Source organism: Atheta coriaria, unplaced genomic scaffold, assembly GCF_025399875.1.
Source record: "Atheta coriaria isolate IRGN ID8LTWV9N9 unplaced genomic scaffold, Caltech_Dcor_3.1 hic_scaffold_14_pilon, whole genome shotgun sequence".
Lineage (NCBI taxonomy): Eukaryota > Metazoa > Arthropoda > Insecta > Coleoptera > Staphylinidae > Dalotia > Dalotia coriaria.
Genome location: NW_027045456.1, coordinates 692,107 through 719,227, shown reverse-complemented (window position 1 = coordinate 719,227; position 27,121 = coordinate 692,107). Strand labels below are relative to the sequence as shown.

The 27,121-nt window shown below is 47.6% G+C and overlaps 2 protein-coding genes across 2 annotated transcripts in view; one reads left to right on the top strand and one right to left on the bottom strand.

The window, feature by feature from the left end:
* LOC135801951 (nucleolar protein 4-like) overlaps positions 1-27,121 on the top strand; it is a 40,406-nt gene that overhangs the window by 4,691 nt on the left and 8,594 nt on the right. Inside the window, exons 2-3 of the mRNA XM_065315487.1 lie at positions 11,365-11,496; positions 11,901-12,671. Of these exons, the coding sequence (XP_065171559.1) occupies positions 11,365-11,496; positions 11,901-12,671 (903 nt within the window). The remainder of the gene's footprint in view (positions 1-11,364; positions 11,497-11,900; positions 12,672-27,121) is intronic.
* Positions 18,889-19,873, bottom strand: LOC135801952 (cytochrome c oxidase subunit 4 isoform 1, mitochondrial-like). The gene is made up of 2 exons (XM_065315488.1): positions 19,358-19,873; positions 18,889-19,187 (listed from the first exon to the last, which is right to left on the bottom strand). The coding sequence occupies exons 1-2, from the start codon at positions 19,785-19,787 to the stop codon at positions 18,967-18,969; spliced, it is 651 nt and encodes a 216-aa protein (XP_065171560.1). The 5' UTR covers positions 19,788-19,873; the 3' UTR covers positions 18,889-18,966.

Below are 27,121 nucleotides of genomic sequence, written 5' to 3'. Positions count from 1 at the left end.
TTCCATGAATTTTCCAAACGTGCTAGTCCCACGAGTGGGAAAATCAACGGAATCCCGCAGCACACGAAACGCGCACAGTCGAATAACATCGCGCCGCGGCTTCCGAATCGATTTTATGTATAACACGTTGCGATGCGAGCGCGTATTTTTTACGCAATTATTTCGTATGGATATGTTCGTTATGAGAATCGAATCAGGAAAAATGCGAAAATCCACTTTTCAAATTCCACGCGTATTTTCGCAAAAATATGCCAGCGTGTAGCGTAAAATCCACCCGCTAGCATTGAAGCGTGACTAATTAGTTGCCAGGAGCTAATAAAAAGGCTGGGATCTGCATTGTGCGCGCGCCGCGAGATTTCGCACAATGGCGTTAAGATTATAGTAATTTAGCATCGGGCGGACTATCTGATTCGGAGTAATCTGCCCAGCGTCGCGCGGAAAAACGAAAAGCAGGCTAAGGCCACGCACAACACAACGACGCTGCGAACAACGACGTTAATCGCTCAATAATTGCCGCCGACTTGCCGACGCATATTTGCTATTATACAACACGCAACTTTTCCTACCTTCTTCCCGCATTAGCTCATTAAAGTTTATTCAGTTTATTTCCCGAAATAGTCGGTTGCGGGCTCCATCAGGTTGTCAAGTCTTGTTCTATTGCCGCCATAACTGCTTACTAAAGTGACGCACCCGGAAAATAAGGATAAATGAGCTGCAATCGAAACGCGACGGGTTGTTAGGGTGAACGCGCGCGTTTGCTCGTCCTGCCGGGTTCGTCGGGGCAGATGTCTCACCCGGTTCGGTCGTTCGTGAAAGATATAAAGTACACGTGCCCGACTCGGGGAATAATTAGAGCGAGCCAAAGGTTCAAGCGGCAAGGTCCCGGGTTTGGGATGCTTTGAGTGAATTTGACTTTCTCGTCGCACACGCAAACACGCGATTTGGACATCTTCATGATTGACTTGGCTTTATGATTTTTCTAGTTCTGATTCGGATTCAAACGAATAGAGATATTTACTAGTGACGACTAGCCAAGAAGTCAGAGAATTCCAATTTTGAAGTGTTTCCGATGATTTTTGTTGTTTGGCGTCTCGAGGCACAAACAAAAAGGTCTCGCAGATATCCGCCGGTGGAGCGGCGCGCCATAGACGCAATATCCGCCGTCGCCGAGCGTGTCATTAGGGAGAGGATTGGAGCCGCCGCCCGATTAGATTATCACCGGCGCGACTACGGCACGCCATCGCATTGTCGTTGCCGCCACCGACAAGCGCACGCGTCTCGTTTCGATCGCCGCCGGCGGGCATCGCTTCGTCTCCCGTGAACTTGTTGGCACGCAGTCGCACGTTATTAGGACGCCGATGTTGAATACAATGCATTTCCTACTTTGTCCCAAACGGAGTTTTGCAACAAATTTTTTTTTGCCGACGAATTCCAACTTTTAAATTGAACTGTCAGAAAATCTTTGATTTTCACATGTGTCTTTTTGGATTTTATTCTTGTTTACGAATGCGATATATTTTGACCAAAACCGAAATTATTTATCACGGTCATTTGCGGTGGGCATTGAACATTGGAAGGTATGTCCGGGTAAAATCGATTTGAATCGTACGTATTGCGCCGCACGTACTTAAACAATTCGTGTTTCCGACAGGTCGGTGAGTCGTGTGCACGTCCGGTAGGTTTTTAAACACGATGGCGGCTGCGGCGTCCAGCGGCAGCAAACAACGCCGAAAATGCGATACGTGCGTCGAGAGCCATTTAGATAGATGGCCTCGGCTTCGCCGGTTGACATGCTCCATTACGTGTGGCCCGTAATCCGATATCGCGGCGTGTGTGCGTGCGTCGCACAAGAGCGACGGCGGCGGCAGGCGGTGAGCGGCCGCTCCCAAACATGTCATAACGAAACCGTTCCTACTGGAACCGTCATCCGGAGAGATCGAGCGATAGTCGATGCGAAAAAAAAAAACTCAGCTAGTTACACATCGTCGAATTTCGAAATATGCATGTGCGCTTTATGTTTTCCTTTTATTTTTTTAAATACCCAACACATCAAGCATTGTTTCGGCGAAATTAGCGAGGTTAATTATTTTGTCGGATGAATTTAACACCACAGTTCTCCGGCTCGATTTTCGGCGGGACGTTACTTCAGGCCGGGAGCTTATCTTGCGCACGTATCAACGAACGAGCGTTTCGAATTGATGACGGCCATCAAGTTTATGGAGGCGGTGTGGAAGACAAGACGCGTCGAGAGCGCGCGGCTAAAATACGAGCAATAAAAATCTCCACATGTCTCTTTATCGTTGCGCCGGAACCACTGCGTATGTTGCTGCGCATGATGTTTATATCTCTGTGTGTGTGTGTGCACCAAAGTAACGGCATGCCGTGTGTGCGCATCCGAAGCAATTGTTAATTAAAAGCGAAACGTATTTAATCTCCGACGTAAATGTCGCGCGCAGACGTGCCGGCGAGACTGTCTTAGGCGAACGGGCCGAAGGCGGCAGCAGTGTCGGCCCCCCCCCGGGAAAGGGAAGGTGATTAACATCTCGCAACAAGTTGTTAATAAATCAGAAGGATATCATCGCATACGCGCGCACCGGGCCAGCGATGCATATTATACAGGAAATAACTTCCATAACATCAAGGACACTGCGCGATTCTTTTACATGCAATAAATGATCTTTTAATGTTTTAATCACCAGTGCATGGACACGAACGGAATGTTTGCTAAACTATTATTAAATGCATCGCGTGCATTCACTAGCATAATGCACGGATAGCACCCTAGGTCCCCGGGGTTTAATATCACACGCCATGCGTCCGAAATCATTTATCAAGTCATATTATTAGAATTGACATCACGGAACGCCGCGCGGGCCTAACGATGAACATTCACTACGTGACCATTAAAGCGGCGCGGCCGTGTAATCAACACGAGCGCACTTGCATTCGAGGGTCCCGCTGGTCTCGCTTTCACCCAGGCACACAGACGCATATCGAAAAATGGCCGGTGCTTAATTATACATCTGCCGCGCGGTTACATAATTGGACGGATTTCTAAATGTCGATTTGCATCCGATATCTTATCTGCGCGGTGTACGTTATACTTGAATAGAGAGATGACATTATAGTGGTGTGGAGTATTTATGCAGCGTGATATTGACTTACAACGAGCTGAATATGTGAAAGAAATGGCCGGGTTGGTGCTCTGGAGCTGGCGCTGCATTTATTATTTATCGAGGCGCGCGCGGTACGCCGACACGTTTCGAGCGGGCGGGCGGCTTTCGGACCCGACGTGTTCGCCGAACAATGCATCCGCGTCGAGCGCGCGGCGGTAATGGGACGCCCGTTGTAGGAATTTCAGAGGCCGCGAGCGCGCGCGGGCCATTCGTGGAACAAAGAGGGCCGACGCTGAGACAGACGGTCGCCGCACATCTGCCGCAGCGGGAATGCTAATAGCGGAAGGGACCCACACCACGCGAACCGAACCCGAGCGTCGAGGACCCGCGTTTTCTGTATCACGTATCGTTCGCGCATCGCCGCTTCCCGCATCTATTTCGTCAGTCGTCGCCGCCGCCGCCTTCACCTCTGCTAACTTTCACGATGTAAAAGCGTGCAAATATTTTTTTTACAATTTTTACTTCCAATGTCGGAGTGTAATACAAGAAGAAAAGAAAGGAAAAAAGACAAGATTGGGAGCTTTACCAATCGCGATGAGATTGACAATTGACACTTGGCAATTATTGCCATTTTTTTAGAATTCAAAATTTTTGTTGTCTGCAATTCGATTATGTAATTAACACCTAGTGTCGCCTGTGTCTTTTGTCTGGTTGGAACGTGATAAAAGAAGTGCAGACTACACGATGCACGCTTCCTCGTCGTTGCGGTTTTTTTTCCTCTTCGTTTTGGAAAGCTCCACGGCGCGTCCTTTGAATGATGCCACGGGCCGTCGACCACAGATACGACACAACACACGCGTTCTCTCGCGCGCGCGCTCGCACGCTTAGATTATGCACGGCACCGTGCGCTGAATATGGGCGCCGATGCGAACGCCGACCCACAGTATGCGGAAGCTAATGAGATAGAGAGCCGGCCGGCGCGCGATGATCACGGCTACCGCAGCCGCTCGTCACCTGCGAGCGCGACGAGGACGCCGAGCCAACACAGCCGAACTGCTGGCGCGCTTCGCGCAATAAAGATAAGGCTAGTGTGCGGGGCCGCGTTTATGGGCCGGCGTATAATGAGGAGGATAAAGTCGGCGCACCGCGTGTGCATGCCGGGGCCCCGAGAGCACGAAGCGGGATCATTAGTGCCGAGAGCGGGCCTGCATCAATCAGTCATCACGCTATTCCTTTCCAGCGCGCTTTCCACCGTCGACGAACGCGCGCCGTGTCCGCCCGAGCAGCGAGCGTGCTGTTACGGTGGAAATTAATGATGGACAACTCGCGCCGCACACGTTCGCCTTCCTTTCTCCATCAGAGATGGGTGCTATCTTTTTTAACGAGAGTGTGCTTCCATCTTTTTTGGCTCCCACCCGACATTTTCTTCCGATTGTTACCAATGTCTACGGTGTCTTTTATTATTATTATAAACGGGAAACATTCTTTCTTTTACTTTCGCTATTTCATAATTGTTTGGACTATGCACTATGCAGGCGATTGCATAAAATCAGTATTCTAGTATTGATGCAGAGATTTTCCTTTGAATCCTTTGACGGACTGGTGACAAATGCGAAATTGATGGTACGCCACCAGTGATTGCTTTATAATTGTCGCAAAAACAGAACATGATTAATAATGCACGCCATGGTTAATAACGCAATTAATTTGGTGTCATCATCAATAAGACATAACTGTGTGCATCGATAAACAGGGCATAAACATGGATTCATCTCGGTTGCGCTGATTTATCAAGGCCGAATGCGCATTGTTTGGTATTCAACTTGTCATCTAGTGAATTTCGCTAGGGACACGTGATGATAGTGAGAGTGGTTCGTGAATCGTATCGCCGGTGTTGTTTTTTAGCATTTCTGTTGATGATTTGGGCAGCCATCGCTTATTGTTAGTATTATTATTATTATTTTGGTAGGAAATGAGGGAAAGGTACCTACGTTGTGCGAAGCTCAATGCGGAACGCATAGCCGTCGGTGATCGTTGTGTATTCCGCATTCGAGTATATGTACTCCGTATATTCCACTATTCCAGGTCGGTTTATTCGATACTGTGTGCGCCTCGTGTGCTGCTATGCATGAACGCGGGCTGCCTCGGGCGTGCACACGCACGGAAGCGTGAGGGCGGCGAGGGAGGGCGGGTGACATGACACAGGGTCCTGTTTGTGTGCGCCGACATCGTTCGGCGCCATGCCGAGAACTCTGCTCAAATGCCTCACCCCTCCTCCCCAGGAGACAACAGTTGGAGCTGCGCCGCTAGAATTAAGTATGCGCTATAAAAATGGAATAAGTAAAATAGTAAAAACGACATTAAAATTGCCGCCTCGCGGAGACAAAGGCCGGAGCGCGCAGATCCCATCTAATTCCACAAAAAGGGAGAAAGCGTCCCGCCGACGACGACCTGCCGAACAGTAGGCTCGCGTGCGCGCCCTCGCTCGTTAGACAATCGGGAGCGTCGCTTGCAATATTAATGTGAAAGAGACAGCTCATCCAACACCACGCTTCGTTTCTCCGTTCTTTCGTAGCTTCGAAACTCGGAAAATGTTTGCCGGAGTGGAAACGAACGCCAAAAGGCGTGGAACAAGGAAAATGTTTGAAGAAACTCCCCAAAACGTTACTAATTATTGCTATGCCGAATTCCCACGGGCGCGTTTTTTATTCATCATCAGGAGGTGAACGCCACCGAAAACGCGTAATTATTCTAGCGTATTCCGAGTTTGCTGCGGGAAAACACTCCTACACTTCGACTTCAATCGCGATATGCAGTATAAGATCGTTTGCGTAACACGAGACTTTCGGAACTGGCGCGGCGCGGGTTCGAGATGGTAGTAAACAGAGCAATCGCCGCTAATGTTTTGTAGCGCGTCCATTTATTCAACCCCTTTTGCGGAGCGTCTAGTAGAAATGATTGATCGAACGCTTGGAGCAATCGGCCATTTGGCAAAACCGCGCACAGTAGCCCCTCGGTTCGCACTTCGCATCTCGGCGTCCGTCGCTCGTCGTCGAGAGGGCAATTTGGTGAGGAAGCAACGGGCCGACGGTGTGTGGCGCGCGGACCGCACGAACATCCGACCCATCCAAACGGTCGATAGCGCGCGCCTGACTGCGGTCTGCAACCGCAGCATATCCAATCATTAACCTCGAAATTTCCCATTTTCCCAACTATGCGATGCCGCTTAGTATGCCTAACTTCTTTATCGGGGCCGCGTGCACATCGCGTATTATTATGAATGCGCGCACTCGACGAGCATGTGACGTTGTTCGGTTTGTGATCGTGTCGTATTGTGTATTCAGAGCGCGTGCATGGATAACGAGCGTGAAATTTATAATTAAGATTTTCTCTTTTTCGTCGAATACATGCTGTTGACGTGAATTTTTCACCTGTGGTGTACAACTTGTTGTATTTCCAAGTCAAAGTTTTAATAATTTAACTTGTGGGATTCCACCTACCTAGTTGTGTACTACTGCGTACGCTCAGATGCAACTAGGTGATGATTATCACCGGAATTGTAAAGCGAACATCGGCGGTGGATTCGTGCACGGTCGTGCACAAACAACGCGCCAGGTTTGGTGGTAATAAGCAATTAGCATGCTGAGGAGCGGTAATCCTTTGCCATGTCATCGCGACCCTTGTTATCTCACTTCCATTGCGATCCTGTGCGAGCATCCTGTTTTGCGTTGTATTCCAGTAGCAAACGGGGAAAATTGCTAATGGATTGAGTCATTAAAGCATTTTATTGATTAAGTATAGTTTATGTTGGCGAATAAATGAGTTTGTTTTATTTTTAAATTCAAAATCCATTTAGGGATGTATTTTTTATGGCGAATTAAAATCGATATTATTTTATACCCATTGCGCATATTCAGATTAGGGTAAAAGATTTATATTGTAGTTTTCCTCCCATACTCTCAACTGCATTTCTTTGTGCAGTTGGATCAAGTCCAATATATTTCCTCGGCTTGCAATGCTTATGAAGTTTCAGTTCATGAGAATCTTTTATTAAGATAGCTTTGTTGACAAATATGTCTGCATTTCATGAATAATTTCAATAATGTTAAAACTCGAATCGCGCCTGACTTGCATTATTTGTTGGGCGATTATAAAAAGATTAGTAGTAGCTAGTAGAAAAGTTGGTGGATTATTGGCATCCAATTTATCCGCGCACAAAGTTTTCGTTTCCTCGAAGCGTGAAAAGCGTAGCGCTGGCGCTCAACCCGATGGAAATGGATTTTTTCGCGTGTCGTTAATCTCCTCGCCGGCGCGAAGAAGTGAAATTCTCACTTCCACTCAATTACACCGAGAAATTCCTTTGTGTTTCGGCGCGGTGCGGTGTAGTGCGCAGCGGTTCGAGCAAAAGCATCTCCAATCGCCGACGCGCCGCTCCCACACCGTACCGGGCCTTTGTAGGAACTCGGCAGCCCCGCAAACGGAGCGCGTCCGCGTTTTACAGCCGCGTCACGTAGCGAACAACAACACCGCGCGTGTTCCGGCCTCCGGCGCCCGCTCGACTCTTGACCCAAACCCAAACCCGCGCCATCCCAGCCGTCCCGACTCGGAACTTTCTCTCGAGATTCAACCGCAAGGGTTGCGAGCACTAGCATGTGGATATTGAGGAAATAAGATTTTTCCTCCGCTGCGAACTCAATTAGCAAGTGAATCGCGTCTAATAAGTCGAGCGACCTACGTAGGAATGAGTCCGACGTCGGCGACAGGAAGTCTGCGAGTGGTTTTAATGATGAGGCCGATGGGATGCAATAACGAAATAAAGTCGGCTGTCGGCCGTCGTCGCGTCGCTTTGTTGCGCCGCAATGTGTGGCACATTATGGCCGGAGTGCGGGCGCGGCCGACACGAAATGCAGGCCGAGGCGGCAGTGCGGTTACGTTTGCTGGAACGGCGGCGACGACGACGGCACGGAAAGCCGTGAGCACGGATCTGACGCCAGATATGTGATTACGGCATCAATTAGAGAGGAGAGGCGACTGGGCAGCCCGCGCGCGCAAAACGAGACTCGTTTACGGCACCGGTCACCGGTCGGCGGCGCACAGCACGCCATCGGTGGACTGAATTAACTATACGCCGATTGATAAACAACTACACTGTTCAAGTACCAACACTATGGTTACACAATTACATTCATCATTCATCATTTCATTTCGATATTTTTGATTATAAATAACTTATTATTATGTCTACGTAAATTTTTGTGCGTTGGATATAGAAATGGTGGAGATTCTCTCCTAATCACATTGATGATGCTTTCACATTTCGCAAGCAGCCGGCAAGCAAGAAGGCAAACGCGACGACGGCTGCAAAACGCGGTTGCCGCACTGACGGCGAGCGGATTACGCATCCGTTAGGACCTGTAGTTTACGTTCGGCTTCTCTCCGGCGCGCTCTACAGGTAATCTCTAATTCTCCACCTGGGATACCAAAATTAAATTAATTTCGGTCAGCTTTAAACTTTGCATCTTCCGACCAACAAGGAAATGGAAATTTTGCAACTGTAGGTGTGCTTGAGTGATGGCTATCTCTTAAATGAGGATCGATATTAGCATACAAAAAGTCTGGTACCTGGGAGTAGGAGCGAAGCGCACACCGCGCTAATGATAGGCGTGCGAGAGTGAAGCCGCGCCGCGTAAGTGCCGACTAACCGCCGCGGTGTTGAACTGCGATCGAGTTCGGGATGTAAAAGCTCTCTCGCCCTGATCATCAGCGAACGCCGGCCGATTGGAGCCAGCGGACGACGTGAATTTACTCGTGTGTGTTTGTGTGTGGATGTGAATGCATCCGCCGTCGAAAGCGGAAACGGAGTGGTGCGGTCGAGCGCAACAGGTGTCAGTCTATGATCCGAGTAACTACGCGAGGTGCAAGATCCGCGCATCGCCACTATCTCAAAACCAACGTCCACTTACTGTCCGAATATGATTTGATCTTATTGGAAATAAGTTTATTTAAGGCATTGATTTTTGATTTTATTATCACATCTATGAACACAATTCCAAATTTGTCTTGATATCGCAAATCTTAAACTATCTTCTGATATCAATACTTTATCATAATAATTAATATTTCAGACAAATCTAAGAGTAATGTATTGATTTGTGCGTATGTGTTTATTACGTGAACTGAGATACTTTGAAAACTATTTGAAACTTTGTTGAATTAGTTTCATAAGCTTATGTGTGTACTGCTGGCGCCGTCTATGGGTGATAATGTTCACTAGCCATATTCCTCGTTTCTCTTCAGTAGGAAACGTTACTTGTATCAAGTCGCCAGTAGATGGCGCAGTAGGCATTGTCCTGATTTTCCTGGATCGTTGCAAAGCGGGCTTGCGCGTTACGCAATTTCTTATTTAGCCGAATATATTTTATTTCCCTTATTTCGGGGTGTCCGTGAACGGCCGTAACGCTCCAACACGTACGTGCGATAGTAAATTGGGAAAAGGGAATCTCCGAAACGCAAAGGGACCTGTTGATACTACACAGTTATTTAAAAAACAAATAACCACATGTTGATCTATTTGAATTTAAATTAAGCAACTGGACTCGTTATGTAAAGAGCATGAGGTTTTGTTGTCTACATAAACAATTATGTCATTAGGTTGTTGAGTACTGCAAAGTTTGTCGACATGTTCAAAATGTAACGCCGTTTGTATTTCAATTCAAGACTACAATGTAAATTTGGTGCGTTGATGGAATTGCGAATGTCAACCGGACAGCGAACTCGGTGGACGCAAATAACCAGCGCTGCCTTCGGTTTTGTTTGTTTTGATTTTTAAGCGCATTGCTTGGATTGTCAAGGTGTTTATGATATTCTTATCGTGTTATTTTGTCAGTCGATACATGTGCATATAACCTAACGAGCGCAAAATTAGTTGAGAAAATTACTCTCCACGTTTTCTTTTAAATAATCTTTTTTCGGTGCGTGAATAATAACCGTCTTTTCTAAAGAATACTCTGCTGCATCGGTAAGTACTGAAAACAACGCCAAAGCATTTTCAAAGCTGAAACATTTTTATATAAAAACCTCGGACTGCCTAGCCCGAGGGAAACAAGCGAAGCAGCAAACGAGCGCTCGCACTTTGAAGGAAAATTTTTACCTTAAAACTAATTAATGCAGTTTTTCTCGGCCGGCTTAGGGTTTCCTTCGAAAGTGACGTCTCGGAGTCGCAATATTAAAGAGTCGCGATTCACAGTTGTAAGCCTGCAAAGAAGAAGCAAAGAGACAGCGCCCGAGACGACGAACGTTTGGTTCTTATTTCATTTGGCATTCGCCGCCGCCGCCCCCGCTGTCGCTCTCAGACTTAGTTATTAGGAGAGTTGCGAGGTGCTCCTACGCGCGCTCGACACGACGCCGCAGCGTGAGAGGGGGATGAGTCATCAAAAGAACGAAATCGAATTTAATTTCGCTCACCTGCGCTCTCGCTTAGCCTACAGCGATATCATACGTATTTATTCGCCGTGGCATTGTTAGCCTAATTGAGTTCATAGTTTCGGAAGTCTAGAGCGAGAGTTTTTTTCTTCGCATTTTAGTTTTCGGCACGGCATTTTTGGTCGCTTGAAATAATGGGTTTTCGTACATTCGGGTTTTATCTGCACAAAACCATAGTAACCCTGTGGCCGCGCCAGAGGGAGCCATTTTTCCTTTGTGCCTCTCCGGCTCGGTGATATGGCTTGGAGATGGAAAGGTCGGATCCGTCCTAGCGCTCCCAAACCGCCGCCTCGGTCACCTCCACCTCTACCCACGCCTTGCGTTAAGAGGGCTTTCGCTACCCGCCCCGACCGTCGGGTTTTACCCACATCCAGCAGAGTTCTTCGCTGTTCCTGCCGAATCATCCGGGGCTGCGTCGGGTCGGTGTTTCGTCCTTTTTTAGTTCGCATCCCAAGCGTCTCCGCACCCCTACCTATATAGATATATAGTTTGCTGCCATCGCCATTTCCTACGATTCCCAGTGCGCTATTTTAACAAACGGCGTTCCTCCAACAACTCCCCGCTTCAGCTACATGCACGCGGAAAAACGTGCGCATCGCCGCTCACCAATACCATCAGCTGCGGTGAATGTAGGTCAACTATACAGAGGATTAGGCACGTTCATGAAGTTCTTTCTTATGCGTTAGTTATAAAGTGGGAAATTAAAAACGCTTCATTACTTTTATATTCAACCATTAAAGTTCTCTTTTCGTGTTTGTGCTTGCAGAATTCAAATGGCGAAGCAGTGCATCGAAAGGTGGCGATGGTCGAGAATTTTTTCGATATTATTTACAATGTACACGTGGAGTTGGAGGGACGACCCGGGAAACACGCCGGACAAAAGCGTACCTACCGAACGGTAAGTGCAAACTTCGATTTAAAAGTTTAAGTAGAAACAAGAGAATAATAACGTCTGACGTGGAAGGAGTGGCGCGTTGATTATGCGCTGGGTAAATGTATTTCGGCGCTTCTACTTGACATTCGGTGGATTTCGCACGAAGCACCTGTTGATTGTCAATATTTCGACCGCTTTTGTTGCACCGTCGTTCATCGAATTCGCTTTTGTCCCTCAGCCCAGCTCGTTTTTCACGCAGCATTTCATTTCACGTTAACGCGAGTATAAAAGACGACGTTGGAAAAAGGCCTCCACGGTGTGTGCGGGTGTGTGGGGCGAGGTGCATTTATTGAAATGCCATTCGCAATTCTACCTCCCGTTGACAATGTAACAACTATACAAGCAATTGTTTCGCATTCGTTTTGCAGATAACGGAGACGTACGCGTTCCTGCCGCGGGAAGCCGTCACTCGCTTCCTCTTGGGTTGCACCGAATGTCAGAAGCATCCACGCTCCCCGTCGCCCGTCTCGGTGCTGCCGACGCCGAGTCCGAGTCCCACCCTGCCGCTGATAGCGGCGCCGACTGCGTCGCCCGCCGCCACTGCCTCTGCCACAGCATTACCTTCGTTGCCTCACGCCACCCCGGCGCCCGCGCCGGACGCAGAGCCCTCACACACGCCCGTGCCTCACCGAACCGCCACCCCAGTCGACTTATCCCACCCGGCGGCCTTATCTACGCCAAAGGAGAACGATGCTGCCGTCACCCCGCCCCCGCCGCACCACCAGCAGCTGCAGCGGCAACAAAATGGGGAAATATCTCAAAGTCACAGCAAAACCGTCGAACCATTAACAAAGAGCCGAACCCTTGAACCGAAGCGATCGAGCAATCCGTTGGACGTTTGCAATCTACTGACGTCCGCGGATCCGCCGCCACCGTCAAAGACGCCGCCGAAAAAGCGACATCTCAATCATTTATCAGATCAGCAGCCGGCGCGCCGCAACGGAGATGCAATCACATCCACCCCTAAACTTTGGTCGCCAGTGGAGAGCATAGAACGCGAGCGCAGCGAGAACCATCGGCGGCTGGGATTTATGGCCGGCGGGATTGACTATTCGATGCCCATCACCACCACCTACTTGAAATACATGCGCAGTCTTGGCTGCACCGACGAGGACGCGCTCAAGCTCGAGAACAAGAACGTGAGTACGCTCATTGATCATTTTATTCGCGAGGCGATGGCACACTACTTCTATTAACACACAAGCACTAATATTTATTTATTATTTATTTATTTTATTTATTTACACAACTAATAAAACTAACTCATTATTTTATTTACTCTTCGGCGTGCGTTTTTATTTGATTTTCACCTCTATATTGAAGCACTAAGCTTCGTATTAATTGTGAATGTGAGTTCTGGCCTCAAATCACTTGGGTTGTTCCCCGGCAAGGTGAACTATTTTCTTCCCTTGCTACGGATTTATATCTCTATGTATGCGATGGGACAGTCTGAAGGGTATTAACAGCTTCGCAGTCGCCTCCTTCTCGAATATGAAACCCAAACAAACAGCTCGGCCGCAAACACGCGCAAAGAGTAATTCGGCATCCCTTCGGCCGCTGTCCGAACCCGACCCTTTAACCCTAATACCCGTGTCTCTCAATTTTATCAAAATTCGGCGTCGGAGCGATATTCATCCGAAAACTCAAACTTTAATCAAAGCACCGTACTCCGCAACAACTTCCTGCAGCGGCGATAATAAATTTATTACTTTGGCCCGTCACACGCGCCCACCAAGACCTCAATATTGACAGTTATGTGTAATGATTGACGGAATGTTTTCCACCTGGGAGTGGCACACACTCCTCAATAATTCAACACGTCGCGGGATGATTAGCGCATCAATTGCGTGCTCGCGGACTTGTTATGACACCTTGACACTTCATCCCGACGACAGCCAGCGTGAATGTTTCATTGCTCGCGTTGGACCCGAGTATAAATGAAGAGAAATCGGTGCACGTTATTGATTCGGGGCTTAAATATTTGTGCGCGAAAAGGGTACGAGCTTCAAGCGGGAGGGAATTCGAGAAAGAGTCCTCGACCCAAGAGCGGCCGGTCCTAAACCCTCTGGCTTCGTGTTTATGAAAGTTTAGGTCCGTCCGTCCGGCGCGTTCGCCCCGCGTGTGCGTGCGTATCCTGCAGGATATAAGAGCTCCTCCGGTCTGATACGTTTCGGGCGTAGGTAGGTGAGGAGGCGTGCGAGGGTGAGGCGATGGGTCGCGGTGAGGGCGAGAGATACGTACGGACGTCAAGAAAGGACGCGACCGGCGGACGCGAGGGATATAAAGGATACTCATCTGGCCTGAGCCCCCGAAAGGACGGCCAGGCGAGTTTTCGGACGGACTAACGGTCGAACACGGATGAATCATGAGTGCTCTGGCGGGCGAGCGAGTGCGGGCGGAGGATAAGGTCCTTTGGACCGAGGCTAAAGATGGATGTTCCTTCCTTTTGTTCGTGCGCCCGGGTTTGAGGTGGATGGGAGGGTGTGGGTTCACGGTTAGGGAATACTGTTTTGGTCGCTTGCCAACAACACCGAAACTCGCAGACAAATCGTTTCTACTCATTTTCAACCTATAATCCACTAGCATTGGAACAGGCTAGATTGCGTATCTTCAAAACAAAACTACATTATTATGTTATCAATTTTTAATGGTGATTCAGTCAAAAGCGCTTTGAATTATTTTGCACGTCACTTTCATGTGTCTGAGGCGGTAACTATAATGCAACTCAATCAATTTCAGAGAACTATCGCGTGATTGCACCTACGCACCTATCTAAGAGGGGTGATATTGTTGTCTTCAAAATTCATGCCTAACGTTCAAAGCACGTCTATAGCCCTATGCGTGATTTGCGGGAGAATACACTGCAATACTTGTCTCTCACCCCCGACACCCCACTAATCAATCTACCCCACAGTATATGAACGTTATGTGTCTCTCGAAAGAGATTGGGCCGTTACACGTGTTCTTCTAAATATAAAGGGTGAGGAATAGAAATAGAACTCATCTCAAATCAGCCTTATATCATCCTATTCAAATGAGATTTGAATACACCACTATTACGGTTTTGTTTTCGTTCTAGTTCATAATTAAGAGAATAACCGCAATGAGCGTACGGTCATATGAAAGGCATGATAGTAATGAAAGTTTGCATAATGCGCTAATATAAACAAAAAAAAAACTCCCACCGCACTAGGAAGTTCTCCTCTTTGGTTCGTTTGGTTCCAACGCGTTGCAAAAATTTAAAACAAAAGCGGATTTACGTTCAACTTAATACGACTCGCACGAACACATGAATGTGTGCCCGAATGCGACAAGCGTAAAAGCGCCTCGCCGCCATCGCTGGCGTCGACGGTGGTGGTGTACTTTGGGAAAATAATAATACACCTTTATATGAAAGCCATCCTCCCGGTTTGGCTGCGCTCCCGGCGTGCGAGCGTAGAGGCGGGGGCGGTTGGGCCGTAAGCGGCAGTAAGCATCGCAGTCATAGTGCACCACTAAAATTGCTATCCGAGTCGGAGCATGTCTGTAGAAGCCATATCTAGCGCGATTATTGCCAATAAACCTGAATTACTCTCAATATTATCCAACACTATTGCCGTCACCGGCGGCGGCGGCGGCGACGGAGGCGGACGAGCGCACATGCACGTACCAACGCTCCATTTCTTTCTAATCTCCAAACTCCCTTGCTCGCGCTCAAAAAAGACGTCCAAAGTATGCACTTGCTGCAAAATACACTAAAACGAATGGGGCGCAGAACGGTGCGCTTCGGATCGTCGCCGCCCCCCGCTCCTATATTTCACGCTGCAACGAGGTCAACTTTAAAGCGACCGTCTTGTATTCTTTCCGCCCATCGAATGGCTTCCAAGAGAGAAGCGCGCCCGGCTGCAACTATAAAGCGGATAAAAACGACTGTGGAGTAACCTTGCCTCTCTGCCTTGGCTGGTGGCTGCACCTCAGCAGCCAGCGGTGCCAGTGCGACACTCGCACACACTCTTCTCGCTATTCTTGGATACTACGGACAGATATCTTATCGTCGTTTTATTCTTCTTCGCGCGCCTTCGCCCGTATGCCAGCCGAGCAGTTGTGTGCACCTACTGCAGACGCAGACGTTGTCTGTTTTTGAGTGCTGCGCAATTTCTGCGCTCTGAATGTATCATAGCCAGGTCTCGTCTCTGCTCCTCTCGATAAATAAATAATCAATTAGACATTTTTGAGGTGAGCAACTAACAGAATAATTTATTCAGTTTGTTTACGTTTTATATTTCTTCCTGCAGCGCGCAGAGAAATGTTGAAATAGGTACGTACATTTTTGACGGAAAGTCTGCCAGCAGCTGAAATAGCGAATTTCGATTCTCAAGGGAGTCCGCTTAAAACCCAGCTCCGGATATCCGATTGACAGGCTATCCAGGCCACCCTCAACCACTCTACCACCCTCTAGGACGGTAAGGGGGTGCAAAGGCGAAACTCGATATTCGTATAATAATAATAACGATAGTTGGGAAAAGTTTCTCCGAGAGCAAAACACACCAAGATTGTGTGTGCGAGCGAAGGGTTCACACGCCATAGAATGTGCCGATGTTTTAAATTAGTTAAGTGTTGATAGTTGCGGGGGTGGGCGCTCCATGCTCGCATTCATAAAAGCGGGTATCAGGGGTGTAACGCCCGGCACTAGCGCGTCGTGTGTGTTATAGGGGGAGTTTTGCGGTGGACACTATCGATCAAATAGTGTGTTGCCCCGAGCCGCGTGGAGCCGAATGTCCGTCCGTCCGCTGGCTGGCGTACCTCGCCACGGCAGAGAGGGTGAGTGAAAATATAACAAGCTCTCGGTCGGCCGAAGACTTACTACTACCTGCGTAGCCTGCCACACGCCAGGACTAGCGGGCACGTGTCCGTCCAGCCGGACCTAAAACAGCATACAATTTAATTTATGTCCTTGTTGTCGCATGGTTACCGTATTGCTTTAACACGGCACATGTCTCTGTCTAGAATAATATCCGGCTGTGGCACATGTGCGTACATAGGTGCATTGTACGCCTCTTTCGATGTTCACACGACACCAGAAAATATGTTTGTCATCGCGAACAGTGACGGTAGCGGTTGAATATCTGATTGATTGATTCGTACTTTTCGGTTCCATTTTATTAACTCTTGAATGAGTTCATAGCGTTCAAGATAACAATTGTAATAATTTCACCTACATAAACATAAACACGAACCATTTGATTGTGAGTATTCAAATTTGATGGTTCTTTCTTTGTAAATTGCGTAATTATACAAGGAAATTTTTGTCTTCTTATCGTCGGAATATATTTCCGTAATTTTTGAGCAAGTATAAAAGTTGGTTATCTCTTCTTCAATATCGCACTGTATATCTGCGGGTGGGCGGTGGGTCGCAACATTAAGGGTGCGAGCAGGGGTACGTGTCGTCCCCAACTCCCCATCCACCCTTCATCAAGTAAATTGCAGCGGCAAAGTAGAAGCGAAAGCGGCAGACAGGCACACAGGAGCTTAGGCGAGGCGCCGAGGGGTTGGTGGCGAGGGGCGGCGGGCGGTACACATCCTGCTCGGGTTTGAAGTAGAGAGCGAGAAAGTCCTCGTTTCGGATATCTGGCAGGTTAGGCCCTCCGGGGATCCTTCTCCGCTCACACTCCACACCTCCGCCGCCCCTTGACGTTGAAGCTGACGGCGCTACATCATAAAAACTGTTTCTCGGGCGTCTCCACACTTTTCTTCTTTTTGTTACAACTTTGCTTGCTTGCCGGCGCAAAGTTTTTTTCGGAAAAAAAATTCCATTTTTTTTTTACTTTCGAAGAAAAACCCAACGATTCCGGCACACTCGGTTTGTGCTTCGGTCGCGCAATCGAAACCAGCACGTATGAGTGAACGTATGTGTTGGTGGGTGATGTGTTATCGACAACCATTAAGAACTAAGCACCGCTGTAAAAGCACAAACTCATCAAAACGCTGTCTCGCTCCCAGCCAGCCACTTAAACGGCGAGTTACTGTCGGATTCCGAATAATTCACAATACGTCAATATGTGTTCATATATGCGCCGCGCCCGCGGCTCAGCTTACACCCTTACACCTTCTTTACGGCCGCGCGCGCTCGTAACGACTTCGGCGGTAAAAAAGGGACGTCCATCTATCTCTCCAAGCGCGGCGCGTACTCCTTCCTGCGCGACGTCGGGCGGAATAAATCGCATAATTTCAAAAGAATTATTACGCCCGTTTAGAGGTGTACGTCATATAACACACTGCAACTACTTGTTTTTATCACTCCGGCGGGCGAGGCGTAAAAATGCAATTCGTTTTATGCATTTTACTTATATCGCCACTGCGCCGTTTTCATCCTCATCGCCATTTGACATGAAGCGCTTTCAAAGCGACCAAAATTGCATCCGAAGATTTCTACATTTACACCATTTACGCGAGAATATTTCCTGCATCGAGAATCGGGTTTGGCGCATTTTGCTTCATAACTAAAAACCAACCGCACTCACCTCCCGCCGCCCCGCGGGGACCGGTGGGTCGCCGGGCTTTTTCGAAGCCTCAAAACTGAAATAAACCTTAGATGTGTTTCTCGCTGTTTGTACGGCGCGCCGGCTGCGCCGGGATGGCGGAGTAAAAGCAGGCAACCGCAATAAGGGTTGCACAAAACTCACCCCACGGGTGCCCGGCCTCGGTCTCGGGCTTGCGAGCATCGTCGGCTAACGGATCATGTTGAACCCTTATCTTGGATGTGTCCACCTACCGTCCGCGCCCGAAGGGGATGAGTGAATGACCGTTTCCTATCCTTCCATCCTCGCCTCCTCCTTCCACGCGGTCGGGCGGCTCGGCGCGTGGGTGTACGAATGTGTATGGAAGTTGTGAGCGCGCGGAACGGCGAGAACTCCGGGGTAGGGTGAGCGAGGTGGAGGTCGAGGGATCGGACTCCAAGGGTCTCAACTCGAAACGGTATTGCGAGCGGCCGGGGTGGACGGGCGAAGGCGCGCGCGGGAAGGGTGAATGAGACTCGTGGACGCCAGGCACTCACTAATATAAGGTTTCCTAGAGGGTGTATTTGTGCTACCCTTATACGTCCGCGGTGCTTCCGTCCGCTTCGTACGAACAAAGGATCGCTTACTGCGCCTCGGTCCCTATTCCATCTTTTTTCGTCTTCTGGACTATTGATTGTTATTTGATACAAAAAAGAACCCGACGCATACAAGGATATTAACTGTCCGCAAGACAAAAATAGCAGGACTCTGCAAGGAATCCAAGAAAATAACATTCTCGGAATCAATAAGAAAATATTAATTAATTACTTACCCAATTCTTTAATTAACTTGATATATTTATCAGCGGGAAAAACAATCATTATCAAAATGGCAATTTTTTTCTATTTGTCCCAAAAACTAATTTTATATATACGTCAAAATACAATAGTAGGTAGAGTTATTCGCGATAATTGTTGCAAACGGTTTCGCCAGTGCAAGGGTCAATGAAAGGGTTTGGCAGCTGCCTCCACTTGTTCGGTTCTTTCCAATCGCCCTTTTCGTAATCCCAATCGGCAGCGATGCCCGTCACCGGATTCGTGTGCAGATCAATTTGACGACGCATTTGCGCTCTAACATGTTCATCGTCGAACGATATCGGTACAGGAGTTTGGCTGTAAACTGAAAACAACAAGTTAATGCTGGACCTACTGAACTATAATTATCCCGAATCGAAACCTTCAGGCATAATTAATGACAATAGCACGACGGTAGATACTAAATGGAATTGGCATGTCATGAAATTACACCTCAAGGACGCACGAAAACAGAGTGCTTTGACAGGTCCTTACCGAAGTGATACATGAAAACATTCAGCCAGAGTCCCAACGATATCAGTATGAGAGCACCTCCCACGATTGTCTTCCACGCACCAGTGGTGGCTTGAAATTCGGAATATGTTTGACAGAAGCTTGCACGATACAAACACTTCTTCTCCTCAATGGTCAACTCTTTCCAGTCGCCCTTCTCCTTCTCACGAAGAGCCTTTATTTCGGGCGTGGGCTCCTTGTATCTGATGGCCGGGAATGGGAACAAAGCTGTGTCCTCATACCATGGCTGGCCGCACCAGCCATAGCCAACCTGCTCGCGGTTGCCAATGAGCCGCGCGAACTGCTGCTTCCACTTATACTTGCCGTCGTTGAGGCCGCAAAATTTCTGAGAGACACTAATGTGTCGCACGCCAAAGCCAACGGCGGCCCTCGTGAGCTTCGAAAAAATCATCACGAGACGAGAAAGCTACACAGTCGATGTTGTCATGCACAGGTGTGACAGTCGCAATGCATTTATTTTTTTCCAACGCACCCTAGATCTGAATAAAGGACAATAGTTTAGCATTGAATATTATTATCATCTGATATGTGAAATCCACATACTTGAGAGCGTTAATATTATATCCATGATATGTGAGGGGCTTTGCTTTGCCTTGAGCTCCTGATGGCATCATGCATATTCCAGTGAATTTGTCAAATTTCAAATTTGGTAATGGATTTATGCGGTTAGCTGTCGCCGTGGGTCCGCGCGCATATTAGGCCTAATTCCTCAAATGGCATCCGGTGTTTTGCGATTAAAGAATGATCGCTCATAACAAAACGGCATTTAATATGCACTACCAGCTCCAAAGGCGGGAGTGTCGTGCTCCGACCGTGGAAGGGCACAAAGGGTGTAATTCCGAAGTGACATAAAATCGCAACCTATTCATCTCGTAGGACGTCCGCACGGTTCGAACACAATCTCATCGTCGTATAATCCAATTTAATCAATCTCGTGCACACAAATATTGAAAATTGACCCTAAAATCGGCGTGCTGTGATGACGGTTTATTGCTCTATTATTAAGGGCATGTGAGGGTGGACAAAAATAATCTTAGATAACAGAAATTACAAAATTTTGGTTATTGCAGTTTTTATACTATTAACATTTATTAGAAGCACAACTTTAATTAGAAACTATCGGGATAAAAGACATATGTCTATGCATGCTGTAGAAATTTGAGTAGAGAAATAAGAAGAAGGGTATGCGTTAACTTTTCTGACTCCCTCTCTTCGGTCACGTGAAATTGGAAGCCGGCTGGGCGTATTTAATGGGTACAAATTCACTTTTGCTTCGACATTCTAAATTTAGTTGCAAACAGCGAGGGAGAGTTTGGGTTCTAACTTCTTCAAACGGGTTACTTATCTGTAAAGTAAAGTCTAATACTCTAAAATCCCACAACATCATCGTGTACATCTTGTTTGAAGTACGAGTACCAAATCTGAAAATTAAACTTTTTTGCTAAATATTATTTTTTCCTTTGGAAAATATCAACTTTTAAAAGCAAACACCCGAAAAAAGTTGCTATAATATTTGAAGTATACTAAAGTAACTCCTGCTCCTACACATAATGATGATACAACGCTAACAACGCCGAAATATAAAACGAAAATGAACACCGCGAGTTCTCCTCTTTACAGCGGGTGTCATTCTTCCCCGCATGTGCAAGTGTTAGCAGCAACATTAATGTTATATAACTATATTATTTTATAGATGATAACATGGTTAATAAGCTCTATGACACGGTCGGCGGCATATGACAACTACGATGTTAGTGCACCTTGGTGGTCTGTTCGCCAGTGGGCGAATGATAAAACGTCCAAAACACAAACCTACCAACCGGCCGACATGCAACGTCATAAAATTTCGTCGTATTTCTGTTAAAAATATTATACGCCTGTGTTTAGGGTGGAAATAAATACGAGCGAGGCGAAAAATAAAAAAAGATTATGATGATATCCTTTGTTCCAAGCATATTGGCTGTAAGGATATGTTTCGTGCGGTTTTTACTTGCGGTAATTGGGCAAACTATTTTAAATCTATAAGGATATATCCAATATGCCCTCGCTAATTGCCAAACTCGACTGGCGGGTTGTTTTGGCTAGAGTCTTCCTCCCTGCGGGATATAGTTAAGAGTTGCCTCTTGCTTTTCATGCGCGGGGCAATATTCTAGGGTAAGGGTGTTGGTTAGACTCATTCCAAGCGATGCGTACGAGTCGGTCCCCGAACAACCCTTTGTCCTCGAAGAAATACCCTCTGGGCTTTCCATCATCCGCACTGACGTCACGTTTTTTCCTCGTCTGCTTCAATTTTATTCGATTTCTTCGCGCGGGGCTAAATTGGGCCAACGAAACTTTCTAGTTTCTCGTACCTCTAACTTGGGAATTAATAAATAAGGCGTTACTTATCAACGCTGTGCGTTTCCGGTAGGTTTGCATGTGTTTGGCTGAATGTGTGTGAAAAGGGACACACGCGTGTGTTTGCGTACCGAATCCATTTGAGTGGAAATATAGGAGCGGTCGACTGCGGGTCGCTTATGTCGGTTGTCATCATCATCTTCTGTGCGCTTCGCCCCCGACGTGTGATCGCTGGATGGTTGAAGCCGTCGCGAGTAAAGAGGGTCCGACAAAGTTGTATCTCTTGGGGCCTTTGGTAGGTAACGAGCTCCCGGAGATAACAAGGAGCGCAAAAGGAGGAGCGAGTCCGTCCAACTCTGAAAACCCTCCTTTTCCGTTGAAGACAGAAAAGTTTTCCTTCACAACGTAGGCGCATGTTTTATCTATAATCTATGAGTGCCCCGGTACTATAGCAGTGGCAAGCTGCGAGGAATCAACATCGCTTGAGGCACATCACATGGACAACAAACGCGGAGCTAAAATTGTACGTTTGATTTATTCGCTTAATTGCTCGCCTGCACCTGTGTCTAGATGGAAGATGGAGCGGTCTATTGAATGAACGTAAATGCTCAGCCTTTAAGCGCGGGGATAATTGAAGTGTAACAAACAGCCATTAAATGAGTAATCTGACAATTAGGGTCAGCGCTTGCAAGTGCACGAGTGCGCCGCCGCTCGCAAATCTCAATCAAGCGTGGATTCACCTACTTTTTGCGCTCTTTATTTACTCCGACAACGTGTACACTCATACAGGTAGCTTCGACTCAGCACGGTATAAATAATAATTGTTCGTGCAGAAATCTGGCAACAAAGATCTATTGAATTGTTCATACTAATTTTCTATCGGCGTTCGCTGCAGGGTAAGAAGCGTTGACGTCGACGGTGTCGGCGTGTTTCGGTTTCGGGTGGGTGGCGGCGGCGGCGCAAACAGAACCGGCGCGCCAGCGGGCGGGGGGAGAACGCGTTGGGGGAGTGTGCCGGCGAGGGGTGATAAGCCTCGTAGCCCGCAGAGATCTGAGAATAGGAGAGACACGCAAACACCCGCGCCCGCTCCGCCTGCCGCACTACTCACATGTCAGTGCAGCGCGCACGAGGGGGACGCTTCGGGTTGCCAGGACGAAGGACGAAATAGAGCAAAAAATATCTAGGGCTTCTCGCCGTGCTCGTGTACCCACACACACATACACAAAAGGCGCCCGCCCACGCGCGCTCACGTACGGCGAAACACATTACCGACAGTGACACTGGAGATTTCTTGGTTTTCTTTTTTGCTTCCCCCAGTCCGTCCGTTCCTTTTTCGCCGCTGCCGCGCCACCAATGCAGCAGCTACCCCTTGGCTCTCGCCGCTCGGGCGTTCGTCCTCGCAAAAACCCTCTCTTGCTATCCGTTTGTGTGTGCGCGCCCGCGCTCGGTTTTTCTCTTCATATTTTCCATGTTTCGCGCGCTGTGTGCGTGTTCCTCGCTGTTATGGGAATTATATGAAATCTACTGAGAAGTCGGGATAAGGAATGTTGCTAGTTGCTTTTTGCGTCGAGGGTAAGGGTGGAGCAATGGAAAAATCTATTTTTCCTTTGTCATCGCTGTTAATAGTAGAAGTCGTTCGCCGTAAATCATCCCGAAAATACTCGAAATGTATCTTTAGTTGACGTTGTTTCGGTGCAATTGAATAAAAACGATTTCGCCGTTTCCATCGCTGACGTTAGACAAACCAGCGAATTAGTTTTATTGTTTAACGCTATAAATTATCGCCCAAGTCAGCGTAAGCACGTCGTTCATCACCTAGCGTAGTAAACACAGAAAAAAACTAAACCAGCGATATGCAAGATTGCAAAGCGTGCGGCGTTCAAATTGATTCATAAGAGGCGAACAGTTGGCTTGGGTGGTTGTAAACGCTGAATGCGTCGATAAAAAATATCGCAACAAGTGTCAATGGGATCACGGAATCACTTGCTGTGTAATTCATGGACATTTGCGCAAAAATCTTTGCATATTCAATCCAGAATTAAATAAACAAATCATTGTCCACAAATGCATGTATTCCGTGCATTGTTTTTGCATAATTAATTAATTTTAACGTTGTACCAACTGATCTAATACACCACTACCAATTTACCCCAGTTTAACCGGAAATTGCAGAGGAATAATGTCAATGGGACACTATGTAAAGTTACGTGTATGTTGAACAAACATTGACGGATGGCATCATGTTTTCCACAATTCAACTTAGTTCTTTTAATTTCGTCACCCGATGATCTTCAAATGCGCAACGAGAGACAAACAGTCGAGCCAATACCGCGATGAGCGGCGCCGCGCGGTGAAATGCATATAAATGGAATTGAATTCGGGCATGCACGTGAATTTAGTGCCTTTGTGTTCGAGTGCATCAGCGCACCTTTCGCGCGTCCATCGCTCGGAACAATATGATTGTATGCGTGCGTATGTGGGTTGAATATGTGTGTGTGTGCACGCGTTTGTCCGCGGTTTTCGTCCGTCCGCTGTCCGTCCGTGTGCGTGCCTCACGCCAGTGCTCGCGTCGAGCGTGCGTGGGTGGATGGGGCCGGTGTGTTGGGACCGGGGGTCATCGGGGATCGGCGCTCGGCTGTTTGGGGACCGGGCGCGGCGGCTAGGATCGGCGCGGGTGGGGCCCTTTGACAACCGCGTGGGGCTTCGATACTAATGGGTACACACGCTCGCTGCACAAACACAAGCGCGCGACGAATTTCATATACCTACTGCCGCCCTCCCCGCGACATAGACGGATCGACGCGTTGTGTGTATACTTTTGGGGCGGCCGGGGTCTGCCTCACACCATTCGCAGCAGCGCGGCACATAGGCGCATAAAGCATATGAAGTCAAAAACGTCAATAGTTATAAATGCTCGACATGTGAAATATTATGATTTGCCGCTGCGATGGGCTTATTTACATTTTATAGATAAATTAAATTGAAATCATTGCCTTTTAGTTTCGAAAAAACATCCTGCTAAATTTTAATTAATTACAATACCAACTGCAGTTATTACTTGGACCCTAATAGGTACTAATACTGCTTTGCCAAATTCAATTCAAGTTCAACTTTAATGTATTTGATGACAAATTTTAAACAAAAACTATTTTTTGACTCATGCGTAATATAATATTGACTACATAGTCAATTCCTGTTCCTTCCTAGCATATCTTACATCATCAGCGTTACAAGGGCTTCGTTCCTTCAGGGTTGTTTTTTTTTCTGCCTCTGTTAGTCCATCTCCGGCGTCGTTCCGCACCACTCCTGCCATCAGGGGGTAGCCGACGGCTTGAAATTGCTGGAAAGTTTGTATTCGGCGATCCTTGTCTATCATACTCCCGATGCTCACGTCGGACGTCGCGACGCTCGGATTAAGACGCGCACGCCGTAGGCGCATCCAAATAGGAACTGTGCCAGCACTGAGAGTGAGCTTTCTTCAATGCGCACTCAATCCCCATATGAATGCAGCGTAATTATGAGTTTCGGTTGTTGTGCGCGCGTTTCTGAGGGCATTGCTATTGGAGATTTGTTGTTTGCCGTTTTTTTTTTCGCAACGCGTTTCTACATTTGTACATAACGCGATAAGCGTAATCGTGCGACGCGTTTAAATCTGGCGTCCGCGTACAGTAGTCATTCCAGTGCCAGCGCGAGATGATAATACTGCTTGAAACCGTTTAAGTTGGTTCGCTCGAATGACCTCAAAAAAGCAGCTCGCTTGTGTCACCTCAGAGTTTGTGAGTCAGCATCTGTGCGAAAAGAATGCATTTCGTAAGTTCTTGATCCCTTTTCGGGATGAGCGACGTTAAAAGCAGGCTGAGGGGTTATCTGCGCGAACGAGGTTGAGGTCGGGGGCTCCCTGGTTCGTCTTGGGCGCTCCTCGTCGCGTCGTGTGTCGCCCGGCGCGCTCCGGTGTGCGTGCGCGAGGCGGCCGCGTTCGTTCGGTAACCGTGGCAGCGGTTTTTCGTAGGGTTCAGGGAACCAAGTCCTCGTTTTTGCGCCGCTCGCGGCCGTGCGCGCTGGAGGGGATGGGCGCCGGCTTCGCGCCGGGACGCGCAGGGAGCGCGAGCGCGCCGGCAGACACTAGAGGGGGATAATATCTCATTGCCTTCAGTCGCTCACGTACCGGTCACGCCGTCGCACCGCATCGCGACCGGCGCTCTCGAGTTTCACACTCGCCGGCACACACCAACCACACAGAATTTATTACAAGCGACATCCGCAGCAATCATAGTGCAAATCGTAATAAACTCTTCACTGGTGCATTGATAAACTAATTTTCTAGTGCGCGCGCGAAATTCCAATCATATTCCGCTTGTAGTTTTTCGAGAAGAGTTGTGAATTCGAGTCCAGTCAACCCGCGTAGTCGGTTCGATAGTTGTTTACGATATCAGCTGGCGGCGAATGTGTTGCTTGCCGGCTGGTGAATACGATCGCGATCACGACGTCACTTTAAATTCGCAAGGAACCGCACACGTACATACACACAGAGAAACGCGCGCGACGCGACGTGCCGCGCTCGCGAGTCGTGACGTAAGCGACCAATCGACGAACGCGGCGCTTGACCTATCTCAACATTAGATACTGTTAGTTGGTCACGGTCGGGCTTCTAAACAACGATAATTTATGCACGTGCCCCGAAAGTTTGCGCCGGCAAAGTGAATTTAACGACGCATCGCGCCACACATAAGGTCCACACATCAAACAACAAGGCGTTGTGTGGTTTTTGTTCGTAAATAAATCGAAAAAAAGACGCGCGTTTAATTTAATTAACAATATGTCGGCAAAGCGTAAAGCCACCGCTATCATTCAACATCACAAGGTAAGACGCTGACTTTTTAGCCTTTCTTCCGCTAGAACTAAACCTACAAGGTTTTCTACGCGTGTACAAAAGAAAAACGCGCACATTGCACGTAAACACGAAACAAATGAACCTGGTTTGTTTGTGTGTCGTACATGGCGTTGTATTTTCATCTGTTCAAGGTGTTTTTGTCGTTTAATTAAATTTAATTACACTTTGTCGCTGATTTTGAGACAATTCATGGCGATTATCTCGCGTGCATTATTTATGTGGTGCAACTGTTTGATTTTTATCGGCGCGAGTAAATGCACTCCCATTCGAACTTACTCACCTATGTATAGATGGCATTCAAGGTCGATTAGACAAGTTATGCATAAAATTTTCACGCAAATATCTTGCGATTTGTTTGTAACACTGCTGATATAGTAAATATTTAAAATTGAATTGTTATTGATAGTTGCAATATCACTTTGATCATTGATGCAGTTATCTTAAAGCAAATGACAATGAACTTCCTTTCGAAATGAAATTTTAGGTATCATCGAGTG

What these genes read in the sequence shown, in the direction of transcription:
- LOC135801952 (XM_065315488.1), bottom strand. Translation starts at nt 19,787, where the DNA reads ATGATTTTTTCGAAGCTCACGAGGGCCGCCGTTGGCTTTGGCGTGCGA. An exon ending in TGTTTTCATGTATCACTTCG is followed by an intron (nt 19,188 to 19,357) that starts GTAAGGACCTGT and finishes TGTTGTTTTCAG; the next exon opens with TTTACAGCCAAACTCCTGTA.